Source organism: Ceratotherium simum, chromosome 28, assembly GCF_057802395.1.
Source record: "Ceratotherium simum simum isolate JZ-2026a chromosome 28, ASM5780239v1, whole genome shotgun sequence".
Lineage (NCBI taxonomy): Eukaryota > Metazoa > Chordata > Mammalia > Perissodactyla > Rhinocerotidae > Ceratotherium > Ceratotherium simum.
This window is the reverse complement of record NC_141927.1, coordinates 21,405,806-21,425,062: the sequence shown is the minus strand read 5'-3', so window position 1 is coordinate 21,425,062 and position 19,257 is coordinate 21,405,806. Positions and strand designations below refer to the sequence as shown.

At 34.3% G+C, this 19,257-nt stretch overlaps 1 protein-coding gene across 1 annotated transcript in view; it reads left to right on the top strand.

The window, feature by feature from the left end:
• ZDHHC2 (zDHHC palmitoyltransferase 2) overlaps nucleotides 1-17,656 on the top strand; it is a 66,703-nt gene extending 49,047 nt beyond the window's left edge. The window contains exons 8-13 of the mRNA XM_087418448.1: nucleotides 542-674; nucleotides 5,930-6,056; nucleotides 6,355-6,447; nucleotides 10,436-10,548; nucleotides 12,711-12,785; nucleotides 15,140-17,656. Of these exons, the coding sequence (XP_087274574.1) occupies nucleotides 542-674; nucleotides 5,930-6,056; nucleotides 6,355-6,447; nucleotides 10,436-10,548; nucleotides 12,711-12,751 (507 nt within the window). The 3' untranslated portion in view covers nucleotides 12,752-12,785; nucleotides 15,140-17,656. The remainder of the gene's footprint in view (nucleotides 1-541; nucleotides 675-5,929; nucleotides 6,057-6,354; nucleotides 6,448-10,435; nucleotides 10,549-12,710; nucleotides 12,786-15,139) is intronic.
• Nucleotides 17,657-19,257: the final 1,601 nt, after the last annotated feature.

Genomic DNA, 19,257 nt, shown 5'->3' with positions numbered 1-19,257 from the left:
CTGTGATGCTATTATTTAAAATAGCTTGAACCATTATTGTGGATGTGTTGTTGTATGTGTTCTTGAGTTGATGCTGCCGTTTGTAGTAATGTAAAACATCAATGAGAATAGTAGCCAAATTGTGCCAATTACCCTTCATTTTCAGACGTTATAACAAAACTATTTAAACATTTAAAAATCCATCACATGTTAACAAAATATTTTCAGGAAGTAAAATAAAAATTATATTTTATAGTTTTGCTTCCTACTGTTATAGTTTGCCTACATACTACCATAATTTTTCTGTGATTCAGTTATGCAAAACAAAATAAATATTCCAAATTTTAATATCTTTTCCATATATATCTTCATATTCCAGTGAACATTTATTTTAATGATGATACATATTTTTTCCTCAAAGTTTTTACATAAAGCCCTGTATCTTTCTCCATATCTAAATTTTTTAAAAAATTAAAGCAAAAAAACAAATCTTACATACTTATAAAAGTAGGGAATACTTATCCCTTTGACAAAACATTTTATTTTCTTCCTTTCTTTATAGAATGGCCTACCTGATACTCAAGCCAAGTTCCATATTATGTTTTTATTCTTTGCTGCAGCTATGTTTTCTGTCAGCTTGTCTTCTCTGTTTGGCTATCATTGTTGGCTAGTCAGCAAAAATAAATCAACATTAGGTGAGTATGCAATTATTGTAGTTAACAGAACTTTAAGTACATAAGTAGATATTTATCAAAAGTTGCCATATGATAAAATGCCAACCTGTCCTGAATTGCTGAAAATCATTATTTCCCGTACTGTTTTGTGGGATGTGACTTAGACACATACAGATTCACTCATTCCGTATATTTATTGACTGTCCATTGTGTGTAAAGCATTGTGTATATACGGTGGTGAGCAAGGGAAAAATAGGCTAGTGAAGGGCACAGAAAATCAATAACCAAACATAAAAGTAATTACAAAACACAAAGTGCTTTAAAGGAAACAGACAGGATGCTGAGGTATGAATCAAGGGCTGGGGATGGTAGAAGGGAACCTATTTTGATAAAATAGTCGGGGAAGAGCTTACCAAAACAAAAAGTATTTGACCTAAGAAGTCAGTCATGGAAAGAGCCAGAACATCTCAGGCAGAGAAAATAGTATGTTCAAAAGCCCTACAGAGGGCCGGCCCCGTGGCTTAGCGGTTAAGTGCGCGCGCTCCACTGCTGGTGGCCCGGGTTCGGATCCCGGGCGCGCACCGACGCACCGCTTCTCCGGCCATGCTGAGGCCGCGTCCCACATACAGCAACTAGAAGGATGTGCAGCTATGACATACAACTATCTACTGGGGCTTTGGGGGGAGAAATAAATAAATAAATAAAATTATAAAAAAAAAAAAAAGAGCCCTACAGAGATGAGATGCAGGAAAAGCAGTGCTTAGTGGGAAATGTATGGCTATAAATGCTTACATAAAAAGGAAGAAATATCTCAAATCAATAACTTTACACCTTAAGGAACTACAAAAAGAAGAGCAAAGTAAATCCCAAACCAGAAAAGTTTGGAAATAAAGATTAGAGAGGAGATAATGGAAACAGAAAATTTTAAAAATAGATCAATGAAATCAATAATTGATTCTTTGAAAATATCAACAAATTGGACAAGCCTTTAGCTAGAAAGAAAAAAAGAGAGAATAATCAAATCATGAAAATCAGAAATGAAAGTGAGGGCATGACCAGCGACTTTACAGAAATAAAAAGGATTATACGAGAATACCGTGAACAATTGTACATCAAAACATTAGGTAACCTAGATGAAATGGACAAATTCCTAGAAACACAGAAACCACCAATCCAACTCAAGAAGAAATAAAAAACCTGAATAGACCTATAATAAGTAAGGAGATTGATTCAATAATCAGAAACCTTCCGACAAAAGCCCAGGACCAGATGGCTTCACTGGTGAATTCTACCAAACACTTAAGAAGAATTAACACCAGTTCTTCTCAAACTCTGCCAAAAATTAGAAGAGAAGGAAACACTTTCTAACTCATCCTATGAGGCCAGCATTGTCCTAATACCAAAGCCAGACAAAGACATCACAAGAAAAGAAAACTACCGACCAATAACCCTTATGAATATAAATGCCAAAAATCGTCAGTAAAATACCAGCAAGTCAAATCCAGCAGCATATTAAAAGGATTATATACTATGACCAAGTAGGATTTCTCCCAGGAATGCAAAGGTGGTTCAGTATACAAAAATCAATCAATAGTTAATATACCACATTAATAGAATGAAGAAAAAAAAACACATGATCATCTCAACTGATACAGAAAAACTATTTGACAAAATACACCCTTTCGTGATAAAAACACTTAACAAGCTAGGAATAGAAGGGAACTTCCTCAGCCTGATAAAGGGCTGTGTGAGAAATCCACAGCTAATATGATACTCAGTGGTGAAAAACAAAACCTTCCCCCTAAGATCAGGAACAAAACAAGGATGCCCCCTTTCACTACTGCTATTCAACACTGTACTGGAAATTCTAGCCAGAGGAATTAGTCAAGAAAAAGAAATAAAGGCATCCATATTGGAAAGGAAGGAGTAAAACTATCCTTTTTTGCAGATGACATGATCTTATATATAGAAAACCTTAAAATATCCACAAGAAAAACTATTAGAGCTAATAAACAAAGTCTGCAAAGTTACATGACACAAGATCAATATGCAAAAAATTAGTTGTAGGTCTATACTTTAACAGTGAACCACCCAAAAAGGAAATTAAGAAAACAATTCCATTTACAAAAGCATCCAAATAAAATACCTAGGAATAAATTTAACCAAGGAGATGCAACCCTAGTGCACTGACACTGCAAGGCATTGCTGAAGGAAATTAGAGGCTTAAGTAAATGGTAAGACTTCCCCTGTTCGTGGACTAGAAGACTTAATATTGATAAGATGTCAAAACTACCCAAGGTGATTTACAGGTTTAGTACAATCCCTATGACAATTTCAGTGACCTAAAAGCTGATTCTCAAATTCATATGAAATTTCAAGGCGCCCCAAATAGTGATAACAATATCCACTAAAAAATAAAACAAAGTTCTTCCTGTTTTCAAAACTTGCTACAAATCTCCAGTGATCAAAACAGTGTGGTACTGGCATAAGGATAGAGGTATAGACCAATGGAATAGAATTGAGAGTCCAGAAATAAACTTATACGTCTTTGGTCAATTGATTTTCTACAAGGGTACCAAGACCATTCAATGGGGAAAGAATAGTGTCCATAACAAATGGTGCTGGGACAACTGGCTATCCACATGCAAAAGAATGAAATTGGACCCCTACTGCACACCATATACAAAAATGATCTCAAAATGGTCTACTCTTACAAAGAAACATTGGGATAAATTTTCAAGACCTTGAATATGGCAATGAATTCTTAGCTATAACACCAAAAGCATAAGCAACAAAAGAAAAAATAGATAAATTGGACACTATCAAAATTAAAAACACTTGTGCATTAAAGGACATTCTCAAAAAAAGTAAAAAGATGACCTACAGAATGAGAATAAATTCTCATATATTCTCATATATATATAACAAATCATATATTTGTTAGGGGCCTAGTATCCAGAATATACAAATAAATCTTACAACTCAACAACAAAAAGGCAAACAGCCCAATTTAAAAATTGGCCAGGGATCTGAAAAGACATTTAAATAGACATTTCTCCAAAGAAAATGTACAAATGGCCAACAAGCATGTAGAAATGTGCTCAACATCATTAGTCATTTTGGGAAATACAAATCAAAACCTCAGTGAGGTACCCCTTCACATCCACTAGGATGTCTGTAATCAAAAAAACAAAACAAGTATAAGGATGTGGAGAAATTGGAACCCTCACACGTTGCTGGTGGGAATATAAAATGGTGCAGCCACTGTGAAAACAGTTTGGCAATTCCTCAAAAAGTTAAATATAGAATTAGCATATGACCCAGCAATTCCACTCCTAGGTATAGACCCCAAAGAATTGAAAACAAGGACTCAACAAATACTTGTACCTCTATGCTCATGGCAGCACTAGTCACAATAGCCAAAAAGTAGAAACAACCCAAATGCCTGTCAAAGGATGAATGGATAGAGAAAATATGGTATATCTGTAAAATGGAATATTATTCAGCCATAAAAAGAAATAAAAGTACTGATATATGCTACAACATGTTTGAACCTCAAAAACAAGTTAAGTAAAAGAAGCCAAATATAAAAGGTTACGTATTATATAATAATATTTATATGAACTATTTGGAATAGGTAAATCCGTAGAGAAAGGAAGCATATGGGTGGTTTCCAGGGGATGGGGAGAAGGGGGAATGGAGAGTGACTGCTTAATGAGTATAGGGTTTCTTTTAGGGTGATGAAAATATTTTGGAACTTGATGTAGCTGGTAGTTGCACAAAACTGAATGTACTAACTGCCACTGAATTCTGCACTTGGAAATGGCTAATTTTATGTTCTGTGAATTTCACCTCAATAAAAAAAAAAAAAAGCCCTACAGGAAGAGACCTAGAGATGTTTGAGAAACTATCCGTGTGGCTGGAGCATAGAAAGCTAAAGAACGAAAAATATACCATGAAGTTTGAGAAGTAAGCAGGGATTAAGTTGAGTCTTCTAGACTAGGAATAGGAGTTTGGGAATGCAACCAGGACTTATAAATCCTTGTGATCTCAAAGGACACTTCAAGCTATGAGATTCTATTATTATAATAGTAAGTGAAGATTAATTGTGGTATATAGTCAATGAATGTTAATTTTTAATATTCAAGTGAAATCTTATTACAGCAATATTGTTAGGGTAAAAATATTGGTATAGTAAAATAATTTCTAAACCAAGTATCTTATTTCAATTATATATTGAGCAATTAAATTATAATTCTTCAAAAGTAAATGAATTGTTTCTAGAAGCTAATTCTAGAAACCTCTAGATTTCACTTGTAACACTGAAACAACTTCTTCTGGACAATATAGTCCTATAATTATAAAAATGTTTTATAAAAAGCTATATAACCTAGGGTGACAAATTCTAAGGATCTTGGAAATTGCCACATTTTTCATAATATCTTGACTCTGCTAGTTAGATTTTTTTTAAATGATGGACAAAAATCATTATACTTCAGTGTTTGTTCATATTCCAAAGATAAAATTTTAGATTTTGCATCCCAGCATTATTTAAGAATAAAATGTAGTATAATGGAAGGAGTACTGATGACCTTGTTCAGGTTCAACTGAACAAGGTTCAACTGAACAGGTTCCACTGAACGAAGTCATTTACTTTTTGTGTCATCTTGGGCAAGTACCTCTGAACCTCAACATTCATATGCAGAGTAGGCATAACCAGATACAATGTATGGTTCTGCGTTGGATCCTGGTTTGTACAAAACAGCTGTCAAGTACATTTTTGGTCAGCTGGAAAAAATTTATGATTGGATGAGATAAAATTTTAATGAAATTGGAAAATGTGGTTTATGGACTGAAAAAAGCAGGTTGTAGAATGTTTAAATACAGTCTTACTTTGGTTAAAAAAAACTATATAGATCTGTATCTATCTATATCTATATCCATCCAGTCATCCATCTATCTAATAAAGATCTAGGCGATGTAAACTTTTAATTTATTTGCTTATTTGTATTTTCTAATATTCTACAATGCACGTGTGCTGCTGTAATAATGAAAGGGTTCCTTAAAAATTAAAATAGATATAATTATATCTTATGATTATTTTAAAACAGAATAGGCAATCTATATTGCAGGGCTGTGGAAAGGTGCATAAGTACTCACAGGAGGCTAGCCACTGATTTTCAGAGTTTCCTCATTTAATTCAATCATTTCTAAATATAGGGGTTACTAGATTGATATGTTCTTTACTCACATGATTGCTCTGCCATCTTTTGTAGAGGCATTTAGAAGTCCAGTATTTCGATACGGAACAGATAAGAATGGCTTCAGCTTGGGTTTCGGTAAAAACATGCGACAAGTTTTTGGTGATGAGAAGAGGTACTGGTTGCTACCCATTTTTTCAAGGTACTTTGTTGTGAAAATTTTCACGTTTTAAACTAATGGAAGTAACCCAACAAAAGAACTCTATAATTTTGCATAGGAACTCCTATTTTTTAAAGTATTATTTCATGATTCACTGTTGTATCAGTGTGGAAATAAGTTGACTCATCTGTATAAACATCCTGTATTGAAGCCAGATGTCTGATATACATATTCTGTCCATAATGTAACTATCTTCTGCTCACAGACCTCAGCACTGTGACAGAGTTTCACTCTGTTGTCTTTTTTACTGCTCAATTGTAACTTTTTATTCTAATTATAGTCTAGGTGATGGCTGTTCCTTTCCAACTTGCCTTGTTAACCAGGATCCAGAACAACCATCTACTCCTGCAGGATTGAATTCAACATCTAAAAAGTAATCTCGTATTTTTTTTTATATTTTACTTTCAAATAATATATTTTATTCTCTTGTGTCCTTTGGTTATATGTTCCTTTGAAAAATATTTAAGAACATAAGATAATTTGTACAGTGATTTCTACTTGGAATGAGGAAAGGAGGAAAGTATAATTGGGGAGGAGTACATAGGAGCTTCAATTATACTTGTAAAATTCTGCTAATGATCTGGGTGGTGGGTAGACAGGTGTTAGTTCTCTATACATTTTGCTTGACTGAAATATATTATGAATTTTAAAATGTAGTGCTTAAAAGAAAAAAGTGTAAGTCCAGATTAGCTCCCCTAGTGACCAGGCAAGCAGACAGGGTAGACTCTCCCTCTGACACTCTGGGTCCTTCCTCTCTGTGGTAACTGTTATAAAGAGACCAGAAGAACTTTCCTGGATCAGGGCTTTGGAGATCAAATGGAATCCCAGACACCTGCTTGACAGTTCCATTAGCAATGTGCACCATATTCTTGATACTCTTTAAAGACCTCTAAGCATTACCTGAGCCACTTGTGTGGAGAGAGAAGGGAAAGGGTCTTGGAAATTCATTGTCCGGAGATCTTTGCCCCTGCTTTAAGTCTATTTTGATTCCAGTCGATCAAGAATTTGAGGAAGACCTGAAATTTGATTCTGACGGTGCTACCAACTGGCCAAAGGCAAAACTACTTAAACTTTTTAAATGCTATATATGAATTTTTAAGTTTGAAACACTAATTTTTTACATCTTTAAGACAGATTTATTTGGATATGACCATCCTCTAATTTTTAAATGAAAGCCAATACAAAAGCATAAGCATAATGTCATTCTTAGTTAAATTTTAGAAATTCTCTTAGTTGCTGGAATGTACACAGCACCTTTCTCTACACCCTTCCTGTCTAGTGCATATTTCTTATTGATCACAGTACTTTCTCCTGTGGAGCCTGGTGTGACCCGAGAATCCTTCTCAAGGCAGTGATCCTGGCAGCCATTCCAAAATCATTTTAAATTGTCATAAGATGAAACCTGTTTGCCACCCTATCCCTAGCATGAGCCGTGTACAGACCAGACTCTACCAGTTAATGAGGAAGCCATTCTGATGTGTTTCACAGGGACATTCAAAGGCACCAGTCTTACATGTTAATTTTTTTTTCATATACCTTGGTGCAAAAAATCTAGTTTTAATATTATTTAGAATATGTTTTCAAGCTTTTATAATTTAACAGTAGTCTTCAGTAATGTTTTTTACCCTTGTTAAGTGGTTTTTGTAGTTGAAGACGATTTGGGTTTTAGAGAGAGTAACTCTCCTACCAGGTGTACTATGGGCATTGGGAGACATCCTAGTTCTGGCAGTTACCCAGCTAGGTGATCTTGAAGAGGTCAAGTAATCTCTCTAGGTTTCTCTTCCCTTTCCTTTAAATGTTGAGATTGGATTTTGACAGCTAAAGTCTCTTCTACAGAATTCTATAATTTCCCCTGATTAGCCCATGTAAAATTTCTATGACTCTTGCTCTCTCCTCTTCACTCTGGAGTGTTATATCTGACGGTGTGCTCAACATTCCTACTAAGTGTCTAAAAGTCATCTCCAGCTGAACAGCTGCAAAGCAGAACTCTTGTTTCCCAGCCATCTACACCCTCTCCTCCCCCCTAAACATGATTCTCCTCCATTCTTCCATATATCAGTATAGGTAACCTCCATTCTCCCAGGTCTCAGGCCAGAAACTTTGGAGTCATCCTAGATTCCTTTCTTTCAATGACTTTGTATTTACTCCTTTTGCAAATCCTGTCAGATGCCTCCTCAAAATATGTCTATAATCTGCATACTTTCTTACCACCTCCATGGCTGCTTTCCTGGTCCAAGCCATCATTTCTCACATGGAGTATTTTAATACCTTCCTTACTGATCTTTCTGAATCTATTTTTGCCCTACTCCAGTCTGTTCTCCATTGAGAAGTCAGAGTTATCCTTTTAAAACATAAATGAGATTGTGTCACTCTTCTGCTCAAAACCCTCCATTGGTTTCCCATCTTACTCGGAATAAAAGCTAATGAATGTCCTTACCTTGTCCTGTCTCGTCTGGTCGCTGTCACCTCTGATGTCATCCATTACCACCCTCCCATCACTCACAGTCCTGACATACAGATCTTGCTGGTCCTCAGACATACCAAGCATGTCCCTTATTCAGTGCCTTTGCACTTGCCAATTCCTCTCCTCACTGTTCTTCCTCCAGGTATCTCAGTGGTCTTATACCTTCTCTTCATTCACTTTCTGCTCAAGTGCAACTTCACGGTAGAGGCCACCTTTGAAAACCCTGTGTAAGATAGTAACCTGCTCCTCCATTTCCCTTGCACTGTCTTTTTCTATTGTCATAGCTCTTACTGTCACCTGACTTATTATATATTTGTTCATTTCTTTCTTTCTTTCTTTTTTGTGGGGAAGACCAGCCCTGAGCTAACATCGATGCCAATCCTCCTCTTTTTTGCTGAGGAAGACTTGCCCTGGGCTAACATCCATGCCCATCTTCCTCTGCTTTATATGGGACACCACCACAGCATGGCTTAACAAGCGGTGCGTTGGTGTGCTCCCGGGATCTGAACCGGCGAACCCCGGGCAGCCACAGCGGAGCGCGCGCACTTAAGCGTTTGCACCACTGGGCCGGCCCCCGTTTCTGTATTATTATTCTTCCTCAGTTACAATGAAATTTCCTTGAGATCAGAGACTTTATTCATTGATGTAATAGGTACTTAGTGAATGTTGTTGAATGAATGGATCTTTGCACTGGTTAGAGTCCTGTTAGCAGTAATGAATCTGCAAGGAGTCCCTAAACCAGGACCTAGGTAGTATGCTGTACCTGGTATATGGTCCCTTTCCTGAGGAATAATAAGAATTAGAATAAAAGAGATTTTTCATATGAATAGGAGACTTTTTTTTTTTTTAAGATTTACCTCCAAAATTTTAATAAGGGTTGCACAAAATTGAAATGTTCTCAAATTTTAGATATGCGGTAATTATTGAGGAGCAAAAGCGTATTCTTAAAAAAAATAGTTATAGTCAACTAAAATATGTGAAATTAATCTTGGAAAAATTTTGAGTGATTTTTCTTTCTCTTGAACATTAGTATAATTACTACTACAGGGTGTTCTAAAACTGCACTAATAGTTTCTATGCCAATATTTTTTTCTATCTAAGTGAAATATTATTTTAATTTATGTATATCTTTTCATACTATCCAATATGTTGATATGTGGCATGTCCAGTTAAATTTTAAAGCTTAAATTCTTCTTTTAAGGCTATTCATTTCCCAAATTAAACATCAGGTTTGTAAGACCTGATAATGTTAGATGTTTTCAGCATTCCTGCAAGATAATGCTCACATCTGTTGTTTCAGTTTTCTAGAGGAAGATAGAGAATTCTTTGTTCAAGACCAGTTGGGCCACCTTAGAAACACTAAGCGCGTTTTCTCAAACTTGTCTTTCTGCCATCACCTTCATATATTTTTTTCCATATCCACATACCACTTACAAAGTTAATAATTTTCTTTAATATATTTATTTAAATGGGCACTTAAATTTATTTTTGAACCAAACTTTGTATCACTGTCATAAATGAGACACTGGTATAGTTTACCATAAATAGAATATAACTTTAAAAAATGAATTTGATAATAAAATACCAAGTTCTAACTAGATTCCCTTACCTGCGAAAGTCTGAAGCTGAGTCCTATTCTCTGTATTAAAAATGGAGATTTGCCAAAGTCAGCGATTGTCATCTTAGTGTAGAAGACAGAATGAAAAGAGAACTGGAGAGAGAAAACTTTCCTCGTTTTGAGTATGATTTAATGCCTTGTTCTCGTATTCCCCAAATTCTCCTGTGTAACTCCTACAATTGTCTTGCACCACAAGGGATTTCAGTTCCATACTTTGAGAAACACTCAATACTATCAAGAGTTACTATGATGATTATGATGATAATTATTGTTATTCAGTCCTGAAAACCATCAGTTTCCTGCAAAGCCTTTGAGAGAGTCCCAGAGCCACCTTCTTACTGATTCTCAATCTTGGACAGAGAGCTGCACAAACCCAGGAAAAGATAAAACTGGTAAGGGTGTGCTTGTTTGGCTATTTTGATATATTTTATTTTTAAAAGGTGAAAGTGGTGAAAAAAATTCCATTATATTACCTATTTTTGTTGCTTTGGTGTCGGACTCCCAGTGTAAATTTAGAATTATTTTCAGGAACTTCTATTTGTGAAGTACTTTGATTAATGTCTGTTAGCTGTAGAAAATCATTTTGTGAAAGATAGATCTACATTGCTTTTTTTTCCAGTTTAAAGAACCAAATCATTATTATTGCATATTAGGTAAAACGATAGAAATAAACTCAAAATATGTATTTTTTAAATGGAAAAATTGCAATCAATTCAGACAAAAGGTTGGAAAATATCTGCAGAAAAGGATCTCAAATTATGTAGTTTTTTTTGTGTGTGTGTGAGGAAGGTCAGCCCTGAGCTAACATAATGCTAATCCTCCTCTTTTTGCTGAGGAAGACTGGCTCTGAGCTAACATCTATTGCCAGTCCTCCTCCTTTTTTTTCTCCAAAGCCCCAGTAGATAGTCGTATGCCATAGCTGCACATCCTTCTAGTTGCTGTATGTGGGACACCACCTCAGCATGGCTGGAGAAGCGGTGCATCGGTGCGCGCCCAGGATCCGAACCCGGGCCGCCAGTAGCGGGGGGCACGCACTTAACCACTAAGCCATGGGGCCGGCCCCTCAAATTATGTAGTTCTTTTACTCTAAGATTTCTATCTAATTTCAAAATGCTGAAATAAAGTGATTGCATAATTACCATATCTTACCTACCTGTTATTTCTTCATATCTCACCCAGATTTCTCTTGTTATTTTTGATTTTAATCTTTTGATTACTTCAGTCAATATAGTTTATTGACGAAGAAAAAACAAGGCTCTGAAGTCAGGGAGACCTGATTTCAAATCCTAATTTGGACACCTAATCAGTGTGTGATATTTATTAAGTTACCTAATCTCTTTTAGACTTAGCTTCCTTATATTTAAAATACTACTTATTTCTCAGGGTTGGTAAGGATTAAAACAAAACAATGTGATCATACATGCAGGACTGAGTATATATGTGTGGTGTCCCTATAAATGACTACAAACCATACACCTATGATTAAGGCACTATTAGCCAGAAAATCTCCAGGTTGACTAATTTAATTCCTCAAACCTTTCTCCTTCATTTCTAGTCTTTTCTTTAAACTTTATCCTAGTGCTGCCTAACTTTGGCTCACTGCACTTTAAAGCGTTTACTGATTTATTTGAAATGTCTTTGAGATTTAGTGATGGTGAAAAACAAATGGATAGTCCTGAGTAAAAATTCTAAGGTCATTTATTTGATATATAATGAGTCATGTTCTTCTAAAATATAGGCTTTCTTTAGAGTCTCGTTCTTAAAGAATATATTTACCCTCCGAAGATTCCCATCATTTGCATATTCATAATTTGGTTTCTCTTCACCTTCAAACCTGCCATTCCATTTTCCAGTCTGTGGGAAGGCCTAGGCATTACCTAATAAACAAAAATTGATGACACCTGTTTTCCCCTTGAATCCATCAGCTTCCTTAGAGGCAAAGAAGTGATGCATAGTTTGGGGTCAATTTTTGGGTGATGAAAAGACAAAGAGCTCCCTTTCTTTCAGAAGGGATTCATGTTTCATGTTATAGTTCTATATTAACATAAAAGAGATTTCTTGGTTTATATGTGCTGTTAATTATTTGTCATGTTAGATTAATTTTTATGTTACTTTGATAGATGAATTGAGAAACTACTTAAAGTTTAAAGGATGATGTAAAAAATGGAAGAGAAACTTGAGAAGGATGAGATTAGAAAGGGCTCAAAGATTAGTTTGACTAGAATGAGGTAGGTAGATGAAGAATTAGGAAACAATGATTTAAGGTGATGTGAGCAGTGCCAGATCCGACATATCTGTCATTTTTTTGTTCAAAGCCCTACTTGCTCAGGTGTATATCTCTATTTTTAAAGGGCATTTTGTGACACTGGTTGTGGCCAACACTATTGTGTGTGTGTGTGTGTGTGTGTGTTTCTATGAAACCAACTTATAAACACCCATGCTACGTACAAGACACCTTTGGAAGTATACTGGGGAGACTGGATGAGTAAACAAGTCTCTGCCTATTTGTTCAAAAGCAACAATAAAAAATGCTAATTTATGTTCTCTCTTGAAGGTATGAGCAATCCTGCATTAACCATGGAGAATGAGACTTAGCTCTTCAAACAAAGTAAATTCATACTTTATGAAAGTAAGATAAGTTTTTCCTTTATTGTGTTTATATTTTTAACAGTTTTCCAGTTCTCTTAGGGCAAATAGTTTCCATAAACATTATTATTTATTTTTGAGTGACTCAAATTAGAAGATACCTTAGCTGACTTTTGGGATTGCATTAATTATGCTGGAGACCTCTGGACATGGACCTAGCTTCAGTATTAGCTAGTATTTAGGTTAACTTGATAAGCTACAGAAATAAGTTGATGAATAAAATTCATTTTTATAGTAATGCATTACATGGCAAAGATTGATCCTAAAATATTGAACTTTACATAACAATTATCCTGTCATTTCATAGGCTCATGCAATTTTTTTATTTTTATTCTATCCTTCAGGATGTACAGTGGTCATATCCTTGACCTTCCATTAGCAGAATCTCACTGGCTCCAAGTACAAGATAATTATATCTTGTTAGCACAGATCATCCCTATTTTTGGTTACTGTAGGACCCCATAGCATGTGTCATCCTTAAAATAATACATGTTACAAATCATTTTCTTTAAACCATAATTTTTCTAAACCTGTAGTTCCGAATCAATTTCTTTAAAACATAATCTATTTATAAGCCTGCAGTCAATCAAAAGCTACAATAAAGAGCCTCTTTGGAACAAAGCCATAAATATCTAAACAAAGCAAACAACTGTATGTAGTGTTATAATAAACACAATATAAAGAGTTGAACATGAAAGTTATCAAGACAACTCTCTACTTACAAAACTGCAATCTAGAATCCTAAAATTTAAGAGTAGCAAGCGAGTAGCATCTAAAACAAAATCATTTGTTTCAAAGTACTTCATGGATATCTGGGTTTTTATTTGTTTGGTTTTGGTTTGGTCTTGAGGAAAAGCTGTGTAATTCTATTTGCCAGTTGACTAATGTTTTGGTTTTGGATGACTGTACATGATGCTATAGTAGATCACACTGATCATAACTATGATTAGGAGAGTGAAAATTTAACCTTCTTAATTTGGTTAAATAGCAAAGAGACAATGTTAAATTTCTGGAAACAAATTCTCAAAACATAACTATGAATATACAAATATGAATCACTAGACAATACCACAAATAAAATATTTTACAGAACATAATTCTGTAAAGCATATAAAGTTTCACAGGATTTTTTCCAGGTATTTTGAATTAGTTATAATTACCACAGTTTATGAGGTCATATGTGTTAAATATTGTACAAGTTTACATAGTAACATCATGTATAAGTCATGTAGATTTCCCAGTATTTTGACACAAGACCGGTGTTGCGTTGGTTCATCATTATTCTCAACACTTTGCACAGTACCAGACACTTAGTAGGTTCTAAATAAATATTTGGTAAATAAGTGATAAAATAACATCTTTGAAGTTAAAAATCTCATAGAAACTTAATTTTGTTACATTTGAATATATGACATTAGTGGTCATAAAAAACAAATGGCAGCGTGAATCAACTGCATTGACTTAAAAAGATGATTTTCTGATGTAATGTTTTTCATTCTATTGACATAACCAGTGACAGTAAAATGTTTCTTTAAAAAACTGAATTTTTCTAAGGTAGCTAGTAGATAGTCACAATAGTTGTCAAAAGTTTTTAAAATAGTTTTTCCTGCTTTATATCTCTGACTTGCAATCTATTCAATACACATTTATATTGAATATTGTCTAATATTGATATGCCTAATTTAATTATTATTACTAAATGTATCTTCATATTCTCTTCTCTTTTGGAACTTCATTAGTAATTGACTTGTGGCTTTTTTATGAAATATTTCTTAGTTCAGTATAGTTTCCAGATAGTTATAACGTGCCTAAACCCATAGTAGTGCCGCAGTGTAGATTAAATTTAGCCTTTCCAACCTTCCCTCTTATACAATAGAAATCAAAATGCTGTGCTTCTATGCACATGAAATTTCAAAATTATTTCCCTAAATCCCCCTTCCAACTCAGTTGTCACTCCTAAACTGCTACTGGCCTCAGACAAATGCAGAACGAATCACATGGAACCCTGCCACTCAAATTGGGGCCCAAAACCAGCCACGCTGGCGTCATCTGCGAGCTTAACAGAAATGCAAAATTTTAGACCTTGCCCTAGACCTATGAATCAGAATCTGCATTTTAACAAGATCCTCTGGTCTTGCAGATGCATGTTATAGTTTGAGAGCATTGATGTAGAGGTTTGTATTCAAGAACTCATCTACTTAGCCTTCTAGTGTCGAAAACATTTAATTTTGAACAAGCGATGTTACTGCAGCAAACAATGAGTGAGTTGCTTAGTTTTTTGTTGTTTTTTTTTTTATAGTTTACACACTAGTTTCATGTTTTCTGTTTCATTTCAAGGTATCAATACTGTAGATGGATGGAAGAGGCTTCCCACAGGAAGGCACCACTGGCCAGTTGTTCCATTTCCCTTGGGCTGGATGTACAGACAATGAATTGATTAGTTCTTTCCAAGCTGTTGCTTAAAACATAATACATTTTTAATCTAGGATACAGATTGTTTCAACTAATACAAATTCCTATTAAATATTAAAAGTTATGTTTTATGAATCAAGGGCAAAAATATCTTCTATCATAAAAACTTGGAATAAGTTTGTGGGCCAGTTTTCACTGAAATATTTGGGTAGCACAATTTATCACATAAAAAGCCCATTAATCATCTGATTTTCCAATTCAGAAAATTGAGACTATTAAGATAATTGAGATTTAAAAGATTTCAAGTCACATTATAATAAGAAGCTTTATTCTATGAGAAGTTAGAGGAAGCAAATGAGACTTGTTTATTCCCTCTGATGTGAATCCAGCCTCAGACTGAGTGAACTGTGATAACTATGAATTCATTACAAATTTCAAGTGGCCTACAGTGGAAGATCACCATCCATTTTTTGCCAGACTTCAGTCTAATTCTAGCCTTTGTTCCCTGCTGGAAAAGAAGTATGATCATTGAGGCTCGAGCTCAACTGGCTAGAAAACTTTTGTCAGAACTAATACATTTCTGTTACAGCAGAAATATATTTTTCATCTCTTCTGATCATCTGAAAATTGGGGGAAAATATATAAAACAATTATGAAGATTGGTTTGATATTCTTTTGCTGGTTTGGCTTCTAAAAATCTCTTTTTAGGTTATTTTTCTTATCGAATGTAGCAAAAATATTGAATTTCTGTTAAGAATTCCTGATGGGCCAATAGATTAATCCTCCATTGACATCTATATTGTCTTCTCATCGAAAGTATGACAGTTAAACTATATAGGTCCTTAACTACCTATAAAGAATAAATTATGCAAATCATCAAACAAAAATCATCTACTTTTGGAAATTTAGTTCAACATGAACTAAATGGCATGCTGTTTGGAAACTGAGTTTAAGATAAACTAAAGTGGTGTGTTTGTTGATGCCAAAACGTTCAGCTTCAGTAAATATACTAAGAAGCTCTTGTGCCTTGTATGCACTACTTAAAAAAAAAGTTTTATTTTATTCTTTTTTAATTTGATGGAGTGTAAGTTTTGTAAATGTTAGCGATTAGAATAAGCTGTATACATTTTTTTGGTACTGATTTTGAGAATTTAATGCAGATTACCTTTTAAATCTACACAGCTAAGAAACTGGTATTTAATCAAAGAGAAAATGGAATTAAACTTTTCAGAATCTGAGTTAGACAAAAATGTAACACAAGATAGACTAGAAGACCAGAGGATAAGGGAGTAAAAGATCCTTGCAATTATTCATCCTTGCTGAAAATATAGAGTTTTATATTAAATGAGTTTATGGAAGAACCAATGTCAGCCCAGTCCATTTTCTAGATCTTTTTGAGTGCAATTATTTGAACAATAAAATGGTAGTCTTTTTCAGATTTTTTTTTAAAGCTAAACATTTTGATCTGACAATCTGCTTCATGAAATCTCAGAAGATATGATACATTTTTACTTTTATCTTAACTTAAAGCATTTTTTGGTCATCATTTTTCATTACCTGAAGTGCCAGGTTGGAACCTATAGCTATTGCTAGAAGTCTTAAGGGCAACAGCATCAGGTGATGTATTAAGAATTATATGCAGCCAGATTTTTTTCAAAGCACAGTACTATAGCTGTTTTTACAGACGGGATTTTGTTAGGTCTTCCCTCATGTCAAACTAGAAGCTAGGGGGAAAAAAAGAGAGATTTTTATTCTTTACCCTGCTAGAGTACTGTTAATTTTTTCCCCCTTTAGGTCTTCCATGTAATTACTGAAATACGTTAAGTCAATACACATTAGAATCAGATTTGAAAAAATTTTTAAAAATAAAATTTTTTTCATTAAGTTGTAATGGTTCCCTTTTTGTTTGCAAACAGTGAATAATCTTTAAAGCGTTTTTTGTTTAGTTTTTTTTTTAATTCTAGGGGGTTATAACTCTTGGCGATGATGGCATATCTCATTAGATATGCAGTATAAATTTTACCTGAGTCAATAAAGCATGAAATAGACCTACATTTTGTACATATTTATAAAATGTACCTTAAAAACATTTAAAACATTTTACTTTAAAAAATTTAATTGCTTAACTCAAAACTTGAAGACACACTTATACTTAACTGTCCTGATAGTCAATTAAACTGATAATTTTGATTTTTCCTGTTTTTAGAGATTCTACCATACAGGTATCAATATTTAAGAAATTTTTCTTTCAAAAATATTGTACAAATGCTTCATATACATTAGTTAACTCTTTGCCATTGTGCAGTGAAAGAGGGTGTGTTTTTCAAAGATAAATCAAAGAAAAATTGCATCTAAATATAATGATGAGACATTCAAGGAAGTGCTTATCCACGCATTCTCTCTTGTTGTTATATCATAATAAAGTCTGGTTGATCACCTTCATTAGCTGTCTATATGAAATTGCCTTTGCACTGACAATCTAAATTGCTTTAAAGAGAGACTTCTCCTGATAGTCTACCAGAGCTACTACAGGCAAAATTCCTGTCTACAACCTGGTCATAAGATAAGTCTTTCCTTTGAGAAGATGTGGATGACAGGATGAAGTAATTACTCACTAGTAGTTAAATGACTGAGGACAATTAGACTGTAAAACTCAAGTACACTGTGATCAACAGATAACTATTAGAAATACGGCATATGTTTGACAAAAAACTATCTTCACTTGGGAAATCAAATACAAAGGATTTATAAACCATGTTCATAAAAAAATTAAGCTAATAATCATGTGATTCATGCTTCAAGAAAACAACCTGTGAAAAACTTATTATTAAACTAGCAAATTTTCTCTATTTTGAAATACATGTCAACTTGCTGGGCTGATTATGAAGTTATACTGTATACTTTGGTATACGCTTATCATAGTATCAAATATTTACTTGTAAAAGTGATAGTTCTGGTACCATTATGAATGTAAAAAACCCACAGATGTCTTCAAACCTCATAAATGGTAAATGCAAATCCACTTACGCTGTAAACCACGATGAAAGTATCTTCCAGTAGAACCATTCCACCAACGCCCAGACTACCAATTCTGATCTACTGCTAACATTTTGTCTGAAGTGACACATTTCGACGATGGATTTTCACAAATAACATGTCTCTAGCTAAGATCTTTCTGCAGAAAACTGTTCTAAGTAAAAAACTACTTGGCTTACTCCCCAATGCTTTAGTAGCCTACACTCTTTTTCCACATATTAGCCAATTTAGACCATATTTCCTCTTACGTGTGGAAGCAGACCGTGTTATACACCCTAAGTGTTTTGTTACTTTTACAAAGATACCACTGGATTTTTTTTAACCTTGTCTTGGTAAAAATTCACATTCTAATTTTTATTGAAATTTTAGCAATTTGATCATGTCACTTACTAAAAGCATTAAACACATGACAACAGTAGAGAAGTCTTGATTTTAAAAGTGAGCAATCTGTTCCTCCACTAGATTTCCCTTAGAATTTACTACTGAAGAATCTTATTTTGTTACAGAAAACGGGAAATTGTGTTGTACTTTATAATGGTCCAAACTGTGCACTTTCCTTTTCTCTTTGCCATGATGGATTTATTTCTTCTTTTATAATGCTGTCCCAATTTGTATCAAGTGGACATCACTGAAGGGATGAATTCAAGTAGGCCTGTTTCAAAGGAACTTCTGTGGATCAAAAACTGTGAACATGAAGTATCTCCCGGCACCATGTTCAGTGTAGCAGCAGGCCTCAGACAAGAGGATGTAAGTAAAGAGGATGTTCTACCATATGCAGTCTAGGTTACTAAGAGCTCAATCTCGGACACCCTTTAACTATTCTTATACCAACAAAACGTTCAAATATGACGGTCTGGGCAAAGCCAACAGAGACAACTTTAAATCACTTGCAGCCCTTTCTCACTGCAGTAAAGTGACAGCAAAAACAAAACTGGTGACAATGCCCAAAGATGATCTTTGATGTTCTTGTTCACAGCCAGTATTCAGTATTTCTGTATTGTTACAGT